We start from the raw sequence: 22,101 nt of genomic DNA, 5'->3' as shown, positions 1-22,101 counted from the left end.
CAGCAGCTGAAAATTTAAGCCAAAAACTACAGTTCCTCTAATCAGCCACTAGAGTCTGGTTCCAATAGTGTCCCCATAGACTCCCATATTAGAATGTCCAACTTTACAGCAGAAATAAACATGTTTACAGCCTGTTACAAAAACAGTTTTGGTCTCTAGAGCTAATTTCCTCCATCATGACAGCTGTTTATATAACTCACCTGTTTACATTTTATTAAGGATTAAGGAGGATTAAGGAGGATTGAGGAGGATTGAGGGCGTGGCCTCTTTGAGTGATAGGTGACAGGTGGGTGAGTGTATGTTTGCCACAAACTGTTATACACCAAAGTCTCAGCTCCACACACGCCCCTCCTATTTGACCATTTTTGGATTAGCTGGGTGTTATGGGCAGAGTCAGACACTGCCAAGATGGCAACAGTGGGGCAGCTCGCTCTGAGCTTAAATATCGTTCTTCAGAAACCTGTGGGTGATGTCACAAAGGCTACGTTCTTCTTTATTTACGGTTTGTGGTTTAAATGCTTTTGAGCTTAAACACTTCACATAGTTAAAAAAAAANCACACGCCCCTCCTATTTGACCATTTTTGGATTAGCTGGGCGTTATGGGCAGACTCAGACACTGCCAAGATGGCAACAGTGGAGCAGCTCGCTCTGAGTTTAAATATCGTTCTTCAGAAACCTGTGGGTGATGTCACAAAGGCTACGTCCTTCTTTATTTACAGTTTGTGGTTTAAATGCTTTTGAGCTTAAACACTTCACGTAGTTAAAAAAGTTTCATCTGTACATTCCAGGCTAACTGGAACTTAAAATTACTATAACTATAAATGACAACTACAGAAAATGAAAGTGAAATTCTAATCATTTATAAAGAGTAGCATTTTATTTGATATTATTTTACAACTTATTGACATGGCTTACATGAACATTGTACATTTCAGTCGTACTTTATACATCCTATCCACAACATTCTAGTAGGACGGAGAAGCAGCTACAGCTGCAGCAAACATCTCATCTCACTGCGCTGCAAAACAGAGAGGTTCAGGAGATCCTTTGTTCCCACTGCCATCAGACTATACAACAACTCAGCCAAAGGAAGTGGACTAATCTAATTATTATTGTTTATTTATTATTAACTGTTATTATTATTATCAACAATGAGCTAATGGACACATGAATTTCCCCTACGGTTTAAATAAAATATCTATATATCTATCTATCTAAAGGTACCAAACTTTGTAGTAAACAAACAGTGACTGTTAGTATTCTTAGAGCCAGTTTTCCTCAGAAAATACTGCATTTGTGAAGCCAATGTTTTAAATATTAGATTCTGCATTGTGTATATTGTTTTTGTTTTCATAGTAATACATCAGATTGGTGTCAGTGAAAATAATCATTAAATTACCATCAGTCATTTGAAGGAAACCCAAGATGTTTTTTGTAGATCTGGCCCTCTACCTTTGTACACAAATCCCCTACAACATTAAAGGACCTCCCTGCTGTCAGGCTGTCTGATGATTTAGTTAATTAGATCATTTGTACATAACTGGTTTTCTGACCTCATTCCAAATATGAACCAATCAGTGCAGCACAGCTTTTGCACCACATGCCTCCTCCTGTGGCAAAGTGGCTGAACTAACAACATGACCTGACCTTGGGTGACACAGAGAGGATGTGTCACTTAGTATCTAGGACTCAGGCTTGATTTTTTGGGTCTGTTCTACCCAAGAGACCACTACATATGGTATGTGTGATACATCGTAGACTGAAAACCTCTTTATTGTATAGTTAAAGCATTAATGTCAGTTTCGTCATATAAAATAAAATAAGATAAAACAAAGTAAGATTAAGGGCCCCATTTTTAATGATCCAAAGCTCATGTCTGTGGTCGGTGCCCTTGCATGTGACACAAGTGTGTGTTCATGTCTTTTTTTTTGCTATTTTAATGGTAGAAGAAACAGTTTGGCACATGCTTCATAAGGGTTACACTTAATCTCTTAATGAATCATGGGAGTGTTTTGGACGTAACATCCAATAAACCAATCACAGTGCCGTCTCCTATTCTCTTTTAAAGCCAGGTGCTGAACATTGGCGTATTGCTGTTATAACAGCGCAGTGTTTCACACAAAGTTAGATTCTATTTGCGGTGATTTCATTACATATTGTGACTGACCAGTGAGCTCAGTCCTGACCAGTGAGCCCAGTCCTGACCATTGAGTCCAGTCCTGACTAGTGAGTCCAGTCCTGACCAGTGAGCCCAGTACTGATACAAACAGCAGCTCTGTGTGTCCTGAGGAGCAAAGAAGGTCTGAGTGAATCAACGTGCTGCTCGCAACTCCACAGTTAAGTAACAGCAAAAACCACAACAGTAGAAATATTTGATGTGATATGAAGAGAAGTGTGAATAAATCTTCAGTTTGTCATGAAACTGTGGTGACTATGGGAAACACTGTGGAGGATTTACCAGGTAGAGCCAAGAGACATCCATGACACATGACAACGTTATACAACACAACACGTCACAAAGAAGCTCTGACCTTCTGAGGCTGTGTCGTAATGTTCACCTGACTCATCCAACATCTAAGAGCATCTTCAGCTCACTCTGCTTGTGTGTAACAGGCAGAGTGTGTGAGCTCTGTGCATATTACTCTTCTGACAATACGCCCTTAAAATATCAGTGAAATACTGCAACACTAACTTCAGACCAGGTTTTTGTTGGTCAATCACTTTCTGCTGCCTTGAGATACCAATACACCAACAATGCTCCTGAACACATCTAGTTTAGAATTAACACACCCATGGGTGCTCAGATGGTCACAACTGTATTTGCTATTTAAACAACGTGGGCGAGGGACGGGAACATGACGACTGCGTCGGTCTGAAACTAACAAAGACACTTGCGTTGCGCCGGGTCTAAGATAGAGCCCTAAGAATCTGGAAAATGATTACCAGTGATTAGTTCAACCAATAATGCAGATGATACACTTTAATATTCATGTGTGTATGTCACTGAATCTGCAGCCTCTCTCAATTTCCTAATGTTCATACGTGTGTGTTGTGTGTGTCTTAAAGGTCGCCACAGTTCCATCAGCCCAGTCGTTGCGGCTTCTGGACTTCAGCTTCAGTGACTTCGACCTGTCGGACACTGAAACCACGTGGGCTACCATCCGCATGTTTGTGGACCTCAACCTGGTCCAGAACTTCCAGATGAAGTACACGGTACGAGCAGACCTTCCCGTGTTCATCTGTCCATACAACACATTGGTCACATTGGAGGTCACAATCTGGACCTTGTTTTATACGCTTAGATAGATAGTATAGCTTTAAACTTGTTGGCTCAAAGGACTTATGTGTCAATGACCATTTATTTAGGTGATTATAAAGATCAGCTCTGCCTGTGATTGAGACAGAGCAGAGGAGTGTAATTGCTTGTTCTTTTTTTTGAAGACTGGGTCACCACCTGCACTGCACTGGATTTATTATCACTGGTACTAGTTGCCTTTGATTTTTAATGAATTATACAAAAATAGATAACAACAATTTTTGCAATTTTTATTTTCTCCTGCAGTTTAATTGCAAAAAAAAACATCTAAAAAACACATTTTGAGATGCATTGCAATTTTTAAGAAAAGCTGCTGTGAAATCAGGTATTTTAGCCCCCAACAATCCCAAAAAAAGCCCTCGAAATCCTGGAGGGACTGTGTAGCATAGGGATGGGAAGGCTTTATTATTATGAAGGGATCATAGTGACATCGAAACCACAAAAGTTACAGACAGCAGACAACAACACCACAACACACAGACATTACTTCACTTTGCTGTTGTTCTCAGTACACGTCATGGTAAAAGACTCGTCTTATTGATGAAAGAAAAATATCTGCTGCTCATTGTCAACAGCATTAGACCATTACATCATGAGTGTGTGTGTTTGTGTGTTGGATGATGAGCAAATGCATTCACAACTGAGTTATTATTTGTGTATTTCCCTGCATCCATAAGAGAGAGACCTCACACACACACAAACACACACAGCGCCATCATACACCTAAAACACTTACCCTCCAAAACAAATCACTCACACACTCTTCCCTCCATTACCGCCGTCTGGCAGACCCACCGCTCTCCTCGTCCCCCGTCCCCCCGCCCGTCCCCCCCCGGCGCCAGCACCGCCCGGTTGCTGGTGGGTTTGGCTCACATCTTCAGCACACTCTCCATGTGAAGAGGTCCTTGTATGTTGGTGGCTGACCTCCAGAGTGCCTGTGGAGGGAGGCCTCATAAAGAGAAGCTTTGATTGGAGGTGATTAGGTCCCTCGAGCAGCGGAGCCTGTCAGTTCGACATTCACACACTGACCACCCTGGAGCATCACGTCCTGGGGGTTAAACTGTACAGCATAGGATTGTAACATATTTTGTGTTATTTATAATCTTAGATGAGTGTGTAATGATCCCTGAAGAGAAAATGAACCTAGATTAATTTGATAAGATGAATAATGGTTTGGGTTTTTATGTTGCCTGAGAAGGAGTCCGTTTTACTCACAGGGTGTTCACAGTGAAAATGTAGAGTAGCACAGACTTACAAAGCACAGAGCATTGATTTGCTGGGAGGTTGCTTAGTCTTCACTTTCAGAAAGGGCAAACATCCTGACAGTCGAGTCCCTTTGCTCATCACATTAGCTTTTTTCTTTCTGCTGCAGTTATTTTACACCTACTCACAATGTGTTTTTTTTTTCTTTTCAGTCATAAGGTACATGTCAAGCCACTAAAGAAAATAAATAAATCTAAATCTATAACTTTCATTTCTCTTCTTGCTGTAAGCATCAATACATACAGAGATGTAGAGAGATAGTCTAGCTGTGCTGGAGCCCCAGCGGGCTCCAGGTTCACTGTGTGGTAATTTATTTAGTTTATGGTAATTAAATGATTTACACATTTGCTTGTGAATATTGTATACAGCACTGAAACACATTATAAATGTATAGTAAAGGGGGACTGACCTAAATGACCTTCACTAGAACCTGCTGAGCACCAAACAACAGACACACAGAGCTACACAGAAGGTGATCAACATAGTGGAGCATTTAGCTCCACTACTCTGTAGCTCAGTAGAGCTCAGCATTTAGCAAAGCTTTTGTCTGAGGAGCACAGATCTTAAAGACAGTAAATACTGGACTTATCATGTGATCAAATGAATGCTGATGTTACTCTGTACTTTCTGGATGTGTATGGGAAACTGTTTGCTAACACATTTGCTAGTTTGTCTAGCTAGCAAATTGCTCCAGAGGGACAACAGCTAATACGGGGGGTAGTTTCTGTGTGTCGCTTCAGTCAGACTCTGGGTCAGTGTTTGAAATGATTCATGTAAAAGCTTCAGGAGCTTCAGAATTCAGGCGTTATTTAGATAAATTTGAACATAATGAAGTTAGCACAAACTAATAACTACTTCAACAATGCACTGAGAGCAGGAGAAACTGGGGGGGCAAAATGAAGATGAAAGTGTCTCACTGGGGTTGAATAAATCTCATTCTGTACTTGGTCTCCTCTGTAGAGTTTATGCCAGTGGATTTTGAGTGTGAAGAAGAACTACAGGAAGAACGTGGCCTATCACAATTGGAGACACGCCTTCAACACAGCCCAGTGCATGTTCGCCCTCCTCAAGTCAGGACGCTTACAGGTCAGTGCAGAAAGTCATGGTTTAGGCTCAGCTGATCCACTGACCGCTGACTTTAATTTTAATCAGGAAAAAAAAGATTTGAAAAAGCATTTGCCAACTATCTATCTATCTATCTATCTATCTATCTATCTATCTATCTATCTATCTATCTATCTATCTATCTCAGCGTTTTTACCTCTACAGTATTTTTTTGGACGTTTGTACATTGAGGATATTGAGGACAAGTGTGCTTGTCAATCTGACCTTGACTCTTCTTGCTTCTACCATTCTGAGATCAGTTGTGATATTGCACAAATTATACACATGTGCTGATGTGTGCAGACACTAAACTTTTCTTCTTAAGTGTTAAGTGGTTGTAGCAAATAAATGAGCAAATTATACAGTGATTTATCATCTCTGTGTGAGATCTGCTATAAGTCTGAGAGGTTTCAGACAGAATATTGTTACAGGAGTAGAGCAGCTCCTTTCAGGAATAGATCAGTACATAGAGAGAGAGAGAAAGACAGAGCGAGAGAGAGCAAGAGAGAGAGAGAGAGATGACGGTGAGGCTGGTGACCGGAGCAGAGAGTTAGCAGTTAGCAGTACAACTTTGAACGTCGCAGTGTAATGTATGTTGCACTTTAGGATATCTGTCAGTAAATAAATTCTACAACTCCTCAAGACACATTCAAGTTCCCACATCGTGTGCTTCAACCACAGTCCACACCAGGAAAGGTTAAAGACACTGAGGCTGGAAAATAGGGATTCTACATTGTCACTGGAGTGAGTCATTGTCAGTTAATGGTAAATATTTAGAAGATTACCATAGAAGTAATTTCTAGATATTTATCCTCTATACTGTAGATTTGATATGTTCAGATTTGATATGTTCAGAGATTTTCTGCTGCTACTGTCATGAAAAGGTTTGGTTTTTGGAGTGGTGTGAGAGTGGGGTTGGGGGTGGGGTGGGGGGGTCAGGCTCTGCTTACCTATATGTAAAAGTCACTGGCTTTTTCTGACTATTGGAACTGTCTGTAGTACCGGCCTGAAAACAGCCCTACCTTCAGCTGTGGTGTAAACACTGCATTGTCGTCAGCAGAGACGGCCTCGCTGTCCACTCCATGCTGTGTGCTGAGCGCCCACACTGCCAACCATGTGTGGAGAGTTACAACAGCTCTGTGTGGACACAGCCATGAGGCTTTTGTTTGGTTTGATTTTGGCAACAGATTGTCATCTGTAAACCAGCTGCTGTTCTTTGGATGTAGTCCATGTGTGTATTTTTTCACCTCTCTTCTTTCCTCCTATTGTCCTTCCCTCTCTTCATCCACCATCCATCTCCTGACAGAATAACCTCAGCGATCTGGAGATCCTGGCTCTGATGATTGCGACTCTCAGCCATGACCTGGACCACAGAGGAGTCAACAACTCCTACATACAGAGGTACCGCAGGAGAGCCTGAGTCATATACAAGTCACAAGTATATGTATGATTTTATATGCATGTGTGGGAGTTAACTGTGTGCGTGTGTGTGTGTATGTGTGTGTGTGTGTGTGTGGTGTTCAGGAGTGACCATCCACTGGCCCAGCTCTACTGCCACTCTACCATGGAGCACCACCACTTCGACCAGTGCCTCATGATCCTCAACAGCTCTGTAGGTGCACCTACCCACCCACCCACTCACTCACTCACTCACTCACACACTCACACACACACACACACACATACACACACACACACACACATACACACACACACACACACATACACACACACACACACACATACACACACACACACACACATACACACACACACACACACATACACACACACACACACACAAATTTTCCAGTCATTCCATCATTCTTTTCATTGCACCAATCACAGGAAGCATCAGTCCTTAATGTTTCATTGTTGTTGTTTGTGAAGATCAGTGTGAAATGTGTATTGAAACCTGCTTTAAAGTAGTATACATTTATTTTCCGGTCACTTGAGGACAGTGTAACAATCTGTAAACACAATATTGACATTTTTTTGGTCTATTTGAATCAATCACATGCTCTAGAGCCCGTGGCGCAATTACATTTAGATTTGCTATTTTAACGGCGGAAAAAAAAAGGGTTGTACTAAATCTCTTAATGAGTCATGAGTGTTTTGGGCCTAATATCCAATAAACCAATCACAGTGCCATCTACCATTCCCTTTAAAAGCCTGTGTTCACCACACTGTGCTCACCAGCTTGTTGCTAACTTAGTCTGTGCACTGTTTGGTGCTCAGCAGTACAGCACAGTGTGTTTATTAGCACTCAGAAAACCAAACAATGAGCTGAAACATGCTACAAGTCTCTAGAGCTGAGGGGAACTCCAGTTGTGGGTGATAATTCTCTGTTGCCGCATCACTACAAGTGGCCGTCTCTCACATCACACACAGGCATTTGATCCATTGTTAATATAAAAATATTGCTTAATGCAGCTTTAATGAACTTTTTTAACATCAGTCCTGAACCAGGTGACACTGTTGTTTTTGGCTCTTACAGCCCATTTACAGCACGAGCCTGAGATTCACCACGGGCAGCTGTTTCCCACCCCGATAAACGCAGGTTCTGACCAGCTGCCTTGACTGAAGTCATGGTTACTTGCAAGTTGTCATTACCATCATGGATATGAGTGTAGTGGCAGGAAGACAGAAGGAACAAAAACATTAGGCACATAGTCTTCTTCACAGCCAGATTTTCTCCTCATCAGAGTTATGCAAAACATGACATTCGTTGCCCTTTCACAGCTGCAGCTCATTCTGTATGCAGCAGCTGAGCTCAATCAAAAGGCTGCATCTCCCTCTTCTCATGATGTTCCCACATGGTTCCCTGCCAGCCTTAGAAGCAATTTCTTCAAACTTTACAAAGCTCTGCTGTTGTCTGGCAAATTACACATTAGATCTCCACATTAGATCTAGTCGAGTTTGTCTTTTGTGTTTGCACTGAGTGAAAATTTGCGAGTTCACCCGGGTTGTTGTGTTTACATCACTGTCAGTCGGAGCCGGACCCGATAAATACCCATGTCCACTGCAGAGTCATGTGACCCGGCTGTGAATGCCGATTGTTCCCTTTTCTTTTGCTGACAAAAGCCCGATGTTAGCAGGTCTAGTGGGTTTTTTCACCAGTGAAAAAGCGGCTATAGTGACAGATTTATTCAGTGAAAATGAAACCAGCTTGTAATTACTAAGAACTTAGGGGGTATCTCATGTGGATTTATGAATAGCTGGTTTGAATAGCTAGTGGGAGACAATCACAGTCATGTATGAGCCACGTTTGTAAATATATACAGTAAATGACTGTATATTGAAATAACGAGGCAAATCTGCCCTGCAGCTAGATTTCAATTCCAATGTAACAATGAACAAAGTGTAGTCAGTAATTTAGTTTCTATATCAGTTATTTTTATTACATGCTAAAAAGTTATTATACTATGTCTCATTGTGACTGCTGTGTTTTATTCAACAGTAAACTTAACTTACTGTTATTAAGATTTACACTTTAAAATTCCACAGTACAACCAGGTGACACTGTTGTCTTGGTTTGGCTGTTGTCTTGAGGGTCACCACAGGCAGCTGTTTCCCGCCCTGATAAACACACATTCGTGCTGAAGTACAAAACATGCCCGCATTGTTCTGCTGCCTCCACTGACCAGCTGTGTCGGAACTTAGGGGTTTTTAGTGCGGTTCAACCGAACCTGGTTCGTTGTCCCCCGGTCTGAACTGGATTCGACCTCACTAGCAGGAGAACTCACAAGTTTGAGCTTGACGGTTCCCGTAACCTTCTTCCTGTGTTTACTACTGCCCCAACCAATCAGAGGAGAGAACGTTCTCACCTGGTTTGTAATGATGCATCACTTGAATTGATTCTACCTCACACATGACTTTTTTCTATTTTTCTATTCATTTATTGTGTATTTGTTATTGTTATTAGTTATTATTTTTAACTTATTTACTTCCTCTTTAAATGCATGTTCAGCATTGTGACAGCGCGGTTGTAAAAAGCTTTTTTTTGTCTCTCTCCCCAGGGAAACCAGATCCTGAGCGGCCTCTCTCTGGACGAGTACAAGACCACTCTGAAGATGATCGAGAGGGCTATTCTCGCCACTGACCTTGCCCTGTACATGAAGTAGGTACCAAATGTCAAGCCCAGATGTAAATCTGACTGGAGAGGGATAGAGGGCGGAGGCGGGGTGGAAGAAGAAAAGTCAATTCAGGCCGACCAGAGGAAGATTAGGGAGGTTATTGTTAAGTATTTCCACTGCTTTCATACAATTCTTTCATCTCCAGAGCGCAACACAGATCAGCCCCATCTTGTCATTTCAGGACAATGAAGTTCATTCATGGCTCTTAGTTTAATAGAATAGAATATTCTCTTGATACCTGCAAAACTAGATAATATTTATATTTTCCTCACCTCATTTAAAATGTAATAAATGAATCATAAATGTTTCCCTTGTATCAGCGTTAACATATTAGAGCTGATTTACATGTGCAGTCACAGAGCAGGGCACCACTAACACATTTTCAAAAACAAAAAAGTGCCATCCCACTGATGCACAGTAAAACGCACATCACCTACGTATGATCGAGAAGTGTGTGTTAGGCAAAGGTAATGAGTTTACAATGTCAAAAACCGGTCAAGAGTCAGTGGTTAAAGAGTTGAGTAGTTTATATCCAAAGTTTTAACTTGGCTTCTGGTGTAGACAGGGCAACCATGAGGCGTAGAAGAAAAATCTATGTTTTAGTCAGTGGATGATGCTGAAGAGATTGATACAGACCACGCCCATTTTCATAAAAAAAAAAAGTACATTACATCACATTACAAGTCAGTCTGCTTTAACTCTTGAATGCTCACTTGTACAGCCTGACATCACTAATAAGTTTGAAGAGTTTCTTGCAGTTTCACCACGAGGGAGCGCCATAGTACAAAAACAAATATCGCTCAATACAAATCGCTACTACTTGCAGATAGTAATGACTAGAAACATGGTTCCACTCAAATATGACGAGGTTACAGTAGCTTTTAAATAACTTGTTGATATCTCACATAATTAATGAGTTATTATCTTTTTAATAAGTAGTGCATAAAATTACTAATATATCAAAAACTGTAAAGGCTACAGAAATTAAACTTGACAGACAGATGCCCACTGGTGTATTTCTTCACATAGTCAAAAATTGTCATGATAGCGCCACCATGTAGCCAGTTATTGACATTTTATTTGACTAGTATTTTAATACCTATATCTTTGTTTGTGTGCCTTGCTTTAACTGTGATTATACCCTTTTTTACACATCGATCACCAGAAGTGAGATGCAGCAATCACATGAATTTTCTTCAGGAAATGCAGAGGTTCTAGTTGTCTTTTCATCTCTCCTTTTACCACTTATTCTTTCCCCCTTTTATCACTTCTTTTTCTCCATCTAACCTCAGTCATTCCAGCTCTTACTTCAACCCTCTCTCAGTCTAGACAGTGGGTGGCTGAGGAGGCACATAGATTATATATGAGGATAATTACCTGCTGCGTCGTTGTATGTGTGCTTGTGTTGTCAGACGGCGAGGGGAATTCTTTGAGCTCACCAAGAACAGCCAGTTTGTTTGGGAGGATGAACATCACAGAGACTTACTGAGGTCAGTATGAATCCCTCAAAACTCAAACACATAATGTGGAGCAACATATCCATGACATCAACAGTGGTACAAAGGAAGATGGGAGATGAGAAGACCAATATCTCTCTCATGTCTTTATGTTAAATACAGAGCTGGAGTCAGGACGTGGTTTGCTTATGGAAGCAGGGGAACACAGCTAGCCTGGCTCTGTCCTATATTTAAAATACACTTACCAACACCTCTGAATCTCACTACTCAATATTTATCTTGTTGGTCTAATGTACAGTTTCAGGAGGAGTTATGTTTGCCTAGAAATAGTTCCAGCAGGAAACCAGTGTTGCCAACTGTTTTCAGTGGAAAGTAGCTAAAGCACAAACAGTTGCTGGATGTTGTTAGATTATGTCAGGAGCTAATTTGCATATTAGTTACATAATATAACATTTACATGTATATTAGATTTCAAAAAATGAAAGTAAAGTCAACGTAAACTTAACTGACTCTAAGCAGCTATTATTATTTTTCAAGCTTATATCATCTCATCAATGTGCATTTAAATCTACTCTCTATAAATGAATGTGGGGAATTAGGTATCATGGATAGACAGACTTCGGACACTGGAATAAACTCACACATGCATACTCCGTGTTATTTGAAAAAATAAAACCTCCAAAAGTCAAGTTATAGAGTTAGAGGTAAAAGAAAAAGTTATCAGGGTCATAAACGTTCTCGCTCAGTTGGCAACACTGGATGTAACAGGCCAGGCTCGCTGTCTGTCCCTGGTGTGGGTCTGTGCATATCAATGTGTGTCAACGTGTCTCTCCCTTCAGGTCAATGCTGATGACTGCATGTGACATCTCAGCCATCACCAAGCCTTGGCCGGTGCAGAAGAGGGTATAGAAAATCTAATCTATCCACTGTGTGTGTGTGTGTGTGTGTGTGTGTGTTATTTCTCCTGCAATGTTCTGGCCTTTTCTCTTTTTTTAATATTTTGGTCTTGTCCAGTAAATAGTTTTCTCTCATTGTCTTCTACTTTCTGACAGCTTGTGTTTCACCTTGATTATACAACAACAACAACAACAAGTACAAGTATTTGGTTTTGTCAGATTTCTCTGTCATTGTGATACTGGGCTTTTTATTGTCTCATCAGTGGCACAGTACACTCAGCTTACTGTCAATCACTTGACTCCCACAGGAAACATGAAATGACAATGTACTGAAACAAAAAGTTTCCATTTTAAAGTGAATGCACATGTTGAGGCATTGTAACTAAACTAAACTAGACTGAGTGAGTTAAATAACTGCACAGGGACGTCATCATCACCTCATTCAGTTGTTATGGCTACCACATTAGCAAACAGTCACCTATTTACACATATTATCACCTTATAAAGTTGAAATGTTGGGCAGCAGGGTTGTAACAAGTAGCTGTGTTACCAGTTTAACTACATTTCTCAGTAGTGTGGTAATGTTGCTGTTATCTGAATCAAAGAGGTTTTCAGCAGCAAAGCCCTTTTACTGATCAAGCAGCGGTAGCATCCACACAAGCTACATTTCCCCAAGCATTTCTGAAGTCCAAGCACAGTGAGGTCTGAAATAACAGTAAGGATCAGTTTGTGACGCCACTGCCATAAACATGGCCACTGAAGCTCCTCGGTATGAGGGTGACACATCACCTACCACTGAGTGAGGGTGTATGGACACACCAGCTCCAGTTTACCTGATGGAAAAATGGCAGAAGGAACCTGCAATACACACACATGCACACGGACACGCATGCCCACGCACACACACACACACACATGTTCCATCATTCTTACCCACCATAGAGCTGTGTCCCCATTGTCTCATCTCCCTGGTGACCTTCGTTAGTCTGCACCTCGTTAGGAACCACAAGCACGATGAAGAGCGCTTCAGACAAGCACGCTCTGTATATGTGCAAGTGTGTGGTTGTGTGTGTTGACAAGTGAGTGCTCATTAATAAAAACAGCTGTGCCCCTGTCCTCATATGACACCTCTGAAAACACTCAGGGCAGTAAACATACAAACACATGCAAATATCTGTCAACTTTAGACGTTATATGTCAATGTTGCATTTGCAGTTACTGTGCTGCCCCACTAAATGAATCACAGGTTCCAGAAATTCATCCACTTCTCCTTTCTCCAATGTTAACAGGGATCTAGCAAGGCATTTTGGATAATATTTTAAAAGGATAGTTCAGGTTTTTATGACGTGGGGTTGTGTGAGGCAGTCATGAATATTCGTTACATCACCCACAGCAGATTCTGTTGTGTGCGCTCCCAGTTAGGAGAGCTGACCGAGAGCACCCGGCTGACTAGCAGAGCTATGTGTTGCTGTGCCACCATCAAAAAACTTGCTTTAGACACTTTTTAAAACGCCCACCAAAACAATCCAATATCTGTTTGAATGTAGCTTCATGTGGAATATTTTCAGCAGTTTATCTTCCCGTGAAAACAGCCTTTTCTTTGGCACTACGGAGCGCATTGAATTACGCTGCTTTCTGATTTACTCAGCTGATCTGGGCGGTATGACCAAAGTCCTAATGGGTCTTTGTTTGGCTTTAATTACAAGGATGTTGTGGCTTCATTCAGGGTTGGAAGCAGAGCACCTGATCTTAAGGATGCGTTGTATATTTCTTTTAAAAGAGGAATAACATTTATCCTTCATTTACTGAAGCTTTGTATGCTTTTTAGGATTTAGAATGAGGAGATACCAACAACTGCATCCCTTATCAGGAACATTTTTTTTTTACTAAGGATACTATTACTAAATTACTTGAGTAAATTGTTATATACAGAAATATTGATGCATACATTTGAAGTTAATTATGTTTTTTTTTTTATAATTAAAGCTTACTGTACTTGAGTTGTGTACATTATGTATACACACAAGTAACAGTATGTCATCAGTTCGTAAATTTGAAACTTCCGATGTCATTGAATAATAATCTGTTTCACGTGACATGATTTCCAATTATTAGTGTGGGATATATATATTTAGTTTGACTTAAATTGGTATAGAATTCTGCCTTTCCATCTAAAGTGGATGGAAATGAATGGAAATCTTGAAACCAGACTTTTTGATGTCACACCCAAACTTTTTGTCTCAGTTAAAAGACAATTCCAGGTGAAGTGGAGTTACACCTTCCTAGTTTTGGCCATCATGTCTTATCATTTACAGCATGATAAAAAATAAAAATTTACCCACCAAAGTAATTCATGAGATCTGGCACTTCATCAGTACAAGTTATCATAAGTGATAGATATTGTAAAAGAATTACAAACATAGAGATGTAATTACCCAGAACTATCCTTCAAGATTCACATACCAGTCTGTCTTCACTTGGTCTTGATTCGGATGGCCTTAGATGGCCAGGGAGCCAAACACTGCTTGACCATACTGATGGTGAACATATGGCATTAATGTGTGCTAGCACTCTCCAAAGTCAACAGAAACACTTTGAGGAGTCCAGTGGAAGGTCTGTCTTGCTGTTGTTGGAAGTCTTATGAAACAGTCCCTGGCTACATGGAGCTAACTTGCTTTGCTATGTGGACATAAAAACACTGGTGTTTTGACTGACATGAGGGTAAGTAAATAAAGACAAAGTTACTTAGCCTCACCAGTTAACGTTTGCCTCATGCTTAGTGTTGCTTTTACTCAGCTATAATAAGCCCTCTCTCTGGCTGAGTCCCCTGCAGCTCTATAGTACTGAGCCTTGATTACAGACTCAATCAGTGAGCTGCAGATGGCTTCAACACACACACACACACACACACAGAGTGTAACTGATTGGAGCCTGAGGCTGCAGTCAGATCTCATTTACCTCTCTGTTCACACACGGAGACCATTAAGTTAGAGTGACTACCTCTCTTTTGGCAGACCTGTCCTTCTTTCTTACTCCATTTTCTCTTTGGTTTGTTCTTAACGCTTCACATATCAACTTATACTCTCTCTCATTTATATTCCTTCTTTCTAGTTATTTCTTCCATGCTTTTATTTTTGCTTGTGTCTTCAAGCAGTTGCAAGTCTTCCTTGTCTTCTTTGTGTATATTCTTGCTCTTTTCCAGTCATTTAACAATATTAAAGGAGAAGCATTTTGTTGTCACCATGGTATTATGTTCCAACCTTGTCCTAGGGCTAGGTGTTATGACTTCAAATCAATATCATGATTATTTCAAACTTTTACCTTGATTACGATTAATGAATGGTTACTTTGATTACTTTCTCTCTTGGTGGTGTCACTATCCATGCATTCACCAAGTTGTGACTGATAAGACCCTATCAGGATGCGAGGCGGGTCTCTGTTCCATCGTTTCCAAAATTCAATTCATCGTTTCCGAAATTTTAGGGGCTCGAAAACTCTGGAGTAGTGTGGGCGCCAGGTGTAAATGTAGAAAAAGTGACACCATTAAAAACTAAAGCATATCAGTGTGAATGCGGCCTGAGGCTCAGTGTGGTCGCTCATGTCATCCATATCACCAGCTTCGCTTGGAGTGAATGCAGACTAATGTTGGTTGGACAGAGGTAGGCATGTGACTGAACATGAGGTAGTTTCTTTTAAGGGACAGTTCATGAACGCAGCATCGGGGAAAGTATTAACCAAATTAACCGACAAGATCAAGATGAAGTTGGTGAGAGGTTTTAAATGACGGCTTTTTCGGTTAATTGCCAAGCCCTACCTTCAGCCTCTACTGAAATTCAAACTGCCACAAATATGCCAGAATTTCTGAGGTTAAGTACAACAACAGAGCTGCACTGTGATTTCTTTAGATAAAATGTCACACACCTACCTTAGATGAGGTTGCATCAAAATCTGAGGATTTGATAGAGATGACAGAGAAACTGTGAAATTAACAGACTGTTTTCCTTTGTGTAACATCAATAATTGCTTCTGTTCTTGGTCTCACATGCAGATGTAACACGAAAACCATCATTGCCAGTTATTGTTAGCAGTCCTTGATGTATTCTACACCAATTGAAATTTCACTGAAATCAAATCAACATCTCTGCTTTAGGTAGATCTCAGCAGTCTCTCTCTCCTCTCTCTGGTGCAGATTGCAGAGCTGGTGGCCACTGAGTTCTTTGAACAGGGGGATAAGGAGAGGCGAGAGCTGAACATTGAACCTATTGTAAGTACTGTGTATCATTCCTATGGGGACAAAGCCTCTTCTGAGAAGTACAACATGGTCTGGTGTGCCTCAGGGATCTGTTCTGGGACCTCCAGTTTTTAATTTTAATTGGCCTCCCACTTATGCTGACATCAACAGGTGTGGCATCTCATTCAAGAGTTATTTTAATGATATTTGTCATGTGTTTACTGTTTCCAATTACAATTAATTACAATAATTTGTTAATGGCTCTTCTTCACAGTCAGGATGCCAACAGTATAATCAGTATTAATTGTTGATTCTTAAGTGAATAATGAATCATATATAGTATTAGGAATCTTTTATCACTTTACACAAGGTTGATTTGTTTGCATTTGGACTTATATCATGGCTTATTACTTTAATGTGCCTTTGTGTGGTCTTCTCAGAAAGCAATAAACTATTACTTAATAATCCTAAAATCTACTGCCAGACTGTCTAGCTAGACCAGAAGGAATTTTGCATAAATTTGCATAATGACTCAATTCTTTAATTTGTTTTTAAATCATCATTTGGCCTACTTGTACATATATATTTGCTTAGATTTGAAACAATTAGCCAATTTAAGTGATAACAAAACAAATCAACTACCAAAAAGAAACAGGAACACCTGGTGCCCTGGTGGAGGGGCCGTCACAGAGGATTTAAAGAACATTGACTGGTGACTACTCTGATAATGAATTAATCGTCTCTGTCATTTTTCCAACAATTTGCTGGCTCCATCTTCTCAAGTGTGAGGATTTTTAGTCAAATATGAAGTAAAGTCTTTGGGTTTTGGTCTTTTGCTCGGAGAAAACAAGCAATTTGAAGACGGCTCTTGAAAAATTTGATGTGACATTTCATGTACTAGAGGATTAATTAAGATAATATAATCAGCAGATTAATTAACAATGAAAACAATTGTTAGTTGCAGCCCATCTTTGAAGTTTTTAAGTTCACTCAGAGATCACGAGTCATTCGAACTTTATAGAAAATTGGAAAGGCTGCTTTGACACAACCCACCAAAGGCCCTGAGGAGAGCAGTAAATATTGTCATTTCAATGCAAACATTTTGCACTCTTCTGATGTAGTTTACATGTTATTTTTTCATCCCTTCACTTCAGGACCTGATGAATCGTGAGAAAAGAGACAAGATTCCCAGCATGCAGGTGTCCTTCATTGACGCTATCTGTACTCAGTTATATGAGGTAATTCAAATAATTTAACTTTTACTACTATTCTCTTCCCTCTCTGTAAACCAATGCACCTAATGAGTAAATGGAAAAGGCATTTTACCTTTATCTTCCACTTACTGGAAAGACACTTTGTCTCGCATTGTGAAAAATGTGAAATAAGATGTTAAATGAATGAACACTGTTAAAAAAACACAATGCACAGTCATTTTCCTTTTTGAAAAAATATCTTTGTTGCTGTTGCAGACCTTGGCTGGAATGTCAGAGTATTGCTCCCCGTTGTTGGAAGGATGTCAGAAAAACCGGCAGCATTGGAAGTGTTTGGCTGAGGAGTGTGAGAAGGGACTGGTCAATGGCTTGGTGTGATCCCACAGCCAGTTTGGCTTTTGACCAACACAAATTCCCAGGGTTCGCCCTGTCCAATCTGGTGTCACAAACTTTCATGAAATTAGCATGAGATACAGGATATGAAAGAAAGAACAAATAAGATGCCTTGTGCAAGGAAAGTGACCAAAAATATATTTCCCTACCAGGAAAAGATTATGTGGTGAAAGAACCACTAGATTTGGTTTGATAAGAGGGCAGATACACTTGTCTTTAGCAATCTTAGAGCAGGTTCAGATCCCAACTTATGCCAAAAGTTTTTCTAACACTTCTTAGGCCAGGAACACACTGGGTGTGTGGCATGTGTGTGGTGGCTGAGGAACATCTTGATTTTCATTTCGACACGTGTTAAGGGGTAGAGCCTATTTTTCATGTGTAAAATGTGAAAAATATATGGTGATGTTTTCTGTCTAAAGTAAATCAGAAATTAATTTATAATGACAATAAATCCAACATTCCAGTAACCTGTAAACTCTCTGTAGAGAGACAGAGCTGCAGCAGCAGAGACACAGCCAGTGTGAACACACACACACGTCATTCTCCACAGCAAGTCAACGACGTCAGCCGTCACACACATGTAACACAGGCAGTTTGTTCCTGATGTTACACTTTCTAACACATAATTCCAGTTTCTTTCAAGTTTTCTTTCTCCGCTCTTATTTTAGTAGGTTGGTCCTTGCCATTTGTAATAATTAGTGTGTACTCACCAAGTTAATCACTCAGATCTGGGAATACAGCAGCATCAATAAACAAGACTTAGAGCCATGATAACAGTCAGGCACAGCAGTGCTTTGAGCTAAATGCTAACATAAGCATGCAAAATGCTAATACACTGGGTTTAGGGTACAGTTGTGAGGTATTGTTTAATGTTTCCCATGTTCATCATATTATTTTAGCATGTTAGCATGCTAACATAACATTGGACAATTAGCACTAAAAACAAAGTACAGCTAAAAATGATGGGAATGTTATTTGCGTTTCAAGCAGGAAATGTCAGGGATGACCAAACTCAGCCAGACTGTCTGCTGTAAACATCCATCACAGTTTGCCAGACTTGCTGAAGTAGTAGTGTAGTTCGTCACAGTGAAGGACTATAACTAACATTTCACTTTGAGGTGTGCATACTTTCAGTTTTACTCCAAATGAAGTAGTTTCCATGAAATAGCTACACTTTGGTTTGTTTACAACCTGTCTGATCATCTCACTGCTCATGTCTTGTCCTGCCAGACTTTGATGTAGTCATTTCACCATCTCCCCAGATCTCAGTGACTTTAGGTGAGTACATATAACAAATGGCCAAAACTACAAAAAATAAGCTGTAGTATCCCTTAATATAAAACCTTAAAAAAAAAAATCTTATGTCTTAGCTGTCACATGAGAAACAGGTGAGAAAGACGCGTTTCAGAGAGTAGGCTCATTTCATCAAACTTTGTGAGACTTGTCTTCCTGTTGTCACCATTCTTATATAGCTGTCACTCACCAGAGACAATAACAGTCAGCACTAAGCTATATTTATTACCATAGCTCTTTTTATTTTTGCACAGAGTGGCTTTCATCTTGAAGTCTACCTACCTTGAAGTCTCACCTCCACTATCTCTCAGAGGTAGTGAATCTTAGAGGAACACTGAATGGTAAGACAGATCCTTAGAGATCAATGCCGTCCCAGTGGGCTACAGATATCGTACTTACTATATACTTTAAATAGTGTCACAATAATCTGATATGCTTGTTAAATATGTCTTTGTTCACAGCACACACACTACAAGGGTTTGAGTCTTTTGTAACATTTTTCACTCATTGTCTTAACTATTGCATATTTATTTTTGTTTTATATATTTATTAGAGTTTCTATATTATAAGGTCATCCTTCCTTTTGTCAAGAGCACACAGTTCTTTATATAGGAAATGTAGTTTTCATAGTTAAAAATAGCATCTCTGCTTTTTTGAAGGATCTTTCTTGGGAACAACTCTTTCAGATGACATCTGGAAATGTACTGTCTAGTGTTATTGAGGGTTTTCTTTTTTTTTTTTTTTCCAAAATATAAAATAGCCAAAGACTAGGCCTGCAATTTCAAAGGGAAACTGGTCTAGATTCTTCCACTGCCTTGTTGTGATAAAATAGGACCAATTCACAGTTAAAAGAAAAAAATATTTGTCCACATCAATGTGCACCCATTAATGCCTTCCCTCTATAAGAGGCTGTTTTTACATCCCATTTTTATAAGTGAATGATGGAGCAAAATGTGGATTATGGACAGGCTGACCACACTGTTGGGATTTATTACTTTGATGTCACATCCATTTCAGCCAACAATAGAATGTAGTTGAAGACGGCACAGGTTTAGTTCAGGTCTATTTGCAATGCATTCTGTGCCATCACACATCATTCCTATTTCCACAAATCTGACATGCTGGTCAGACATCAAAAGACATCAGGACTTAAATTTACAAAGACCTTTCTATCAATCCTTAAACTCATTGGATTAAATTGGTGCATGAGACACATTCACCACTACATTCAGGTTTCTATTACTATTGCAAAGCATCATTATAGAATGGAGTTGGTGAGAAGTTTTCACCGTGTAAAATAATTATGAATGTATCTGGAAACCACTGCTGTCTAAAACTTTCTAGCATACTACAGTTCTTGTGACACATGGCCAAACACTTCAGCCCATAGAGCAGAGGTTCCCAACCTAGTGGTTTGGACCACCAAAGGGGCCCCAAGGTAAATCTGAGGGGGTCACCACCAGCAGAAGATTAAAGAGATACGAGAGAAAATATAATCTGTTATAAACTAATTAAACCATTGGTAAAACTGCTCCCTTGAATGTCCACACCAGGACTGGGAGTTTTTTGGTCCCCATACAAAACAATACTTTGATCGATTGCTTTGAAGAATACTGCTTCTAACTAATAATACTTTGCTTTGAGAAACAAAACCCATTTTCAGTGAAACAAAAGAAGCCAAACTTTGCCTACACAAAATATTTAAATTGGCAAATATTCATTCAAAGTCTAATTATATCTAACTTTATCTATCCGAAAAGAAATCTGACCAGCCACTCAATGCCAGCTTTGACTGACTGATACCCAAAGAAGTATTCAGGTTGAATGACCAGCTGTGAGCAAATTTCCCCAAAAACCACTGTCGAATTCCCTCCAGAAAAAATGAATCTCCACATGATCCAGTGATTCTGCTCCGTGGCAAACAGCAAAGGGCTTCTATTGGATACAAACCAGTGGAAGACCATAGTTGTGAGGCTGGTGTGCACTGCCCACTAAAACGCATGATTCCATCCTCTGCTCTCAAACGCCTTTTTATGTAATTACCAGTTTGTAGTTAGTGCATAACAGGGTCTGAAGGTTTATGATAGTGAAGATGGTGTTGGTCATTTACTCACACTTCCGCATTCAACTGCCATCATTCAGATCACTTTACACTTTACTACTCTATACGCACAACAGGTGCCACCTATGTGCATTTTATTACCAGTAACAAGGAGGCCAGCCAGCTTGGTCTCAACCGAAGCACTTTTGTAGGCGCACATGTTCAGAAAGCTCATTTGTATCTGTGGTTGTTTTGTACTAAAAATAAGTCTCCAGGAGTGTAGTACATGTGCCTGTTGCCCGACCTCTGTACTTTTTCAAAAAACTGAGTATCTATTATTTCCTAACTGCTTCAGTCTCTGGGTTGTTTCAGAGAAATTTGCTTCTCTTTTTGTTTTGTTGCATGTACATGAGAGGGCATTTCACCAGAGAGAACGTTTTTGGGTTTTTTTTTAAGATGAGAGATGTGTGGGTGTCTGCTGCAGGTGAGAAAATGTAATATGCTGATATGGTACTGTCGTGAAGAAGGTGTTCCACATCTGCAACTCTCGACACCAGTGAACACTGTGAACCAAGTAAATGGTATGTCCCATTAAAGAATAATGCTCATTATCTATGTGTTCTGTATAATTTGGAAAACTGTACACTACAAAGACACACACACACACAATCACCATGAGCCAACTTCACACTCCAAATTCTGTTAATGTAGCACTGCCACCTCTTGGTCAGAAGCAGTAATACCACAAAGCAACCTGGG

General features: G+C 40.0%; 1 protein-coding gene across 1 annotated transcript in view; it reads left to right on the top strand.

Moving 5' to 3' along the window:
- pde5a (phosphodiesterase 5A) overlaps positions 1-18,047 on the top strand; it is a 63,572-nt gene extending 45,525 nt beyond the window's left edge. The window contains exons 15-24 of the mRNA XM_022747857.1: positions 3,068-3,214; positions 5,541-5,666; positions 6,991-7,085; positions 7,209-7,296; positions 9,704-9,804; positions 11,233-11,310; positions 12,117-12,180; positions 16,363-16,437; positions 17,559-17,642; positions 17,874-18,047. Of these exons, the coding sequence (XP_022603578.1) occupies positions 3,068-3,214; positions 5,541-5,666; positions 6,991-7,085; positions 7,209-7,296; positions 9,704-9,804; positions 11,233-11,310; positions 12,117-12,180; positions 16,363-16,437; positions 17,559-17,642; positions 17,874-17,993 (978 nt within the window). The 3' untranslated portion in view covers positions 17,994-18,047. The remainder of the gene's footprint in view (positions 1-3,067; positions 3,215-5,540; positions 5,667-6,990; positions 7,086-7,208; positions 7,297-9,703; positions 9,805-11,232; positions 11,311-12,116; positions 12,181-16,362; positions 16,438-17,558; positions 17,643-17,873) is intronic.
- The last annotated feature ends 4,054 nt before the right edge of the window (positions 18,048-22,101 follow it).

This window comes from Seriola dumerili, unplaced genomic scaffold (assembly GCF_002260705.1).
Source record: "Seriola dumerili isolate Sdu_G_001 unplaced genomic scaffold, Sdu_1.0 BDQW01000111.1, whole genome shotgun sequence".
Lineage (NCBI taxonomy): Eukaryota > Metazoa > Chordata > Actinopteri > Carangiformes > Carangidae > Seriola > Seriola dumerili.
This window is presented reverse-complemented; position numbering and strand designations above follow the sequence as displayed.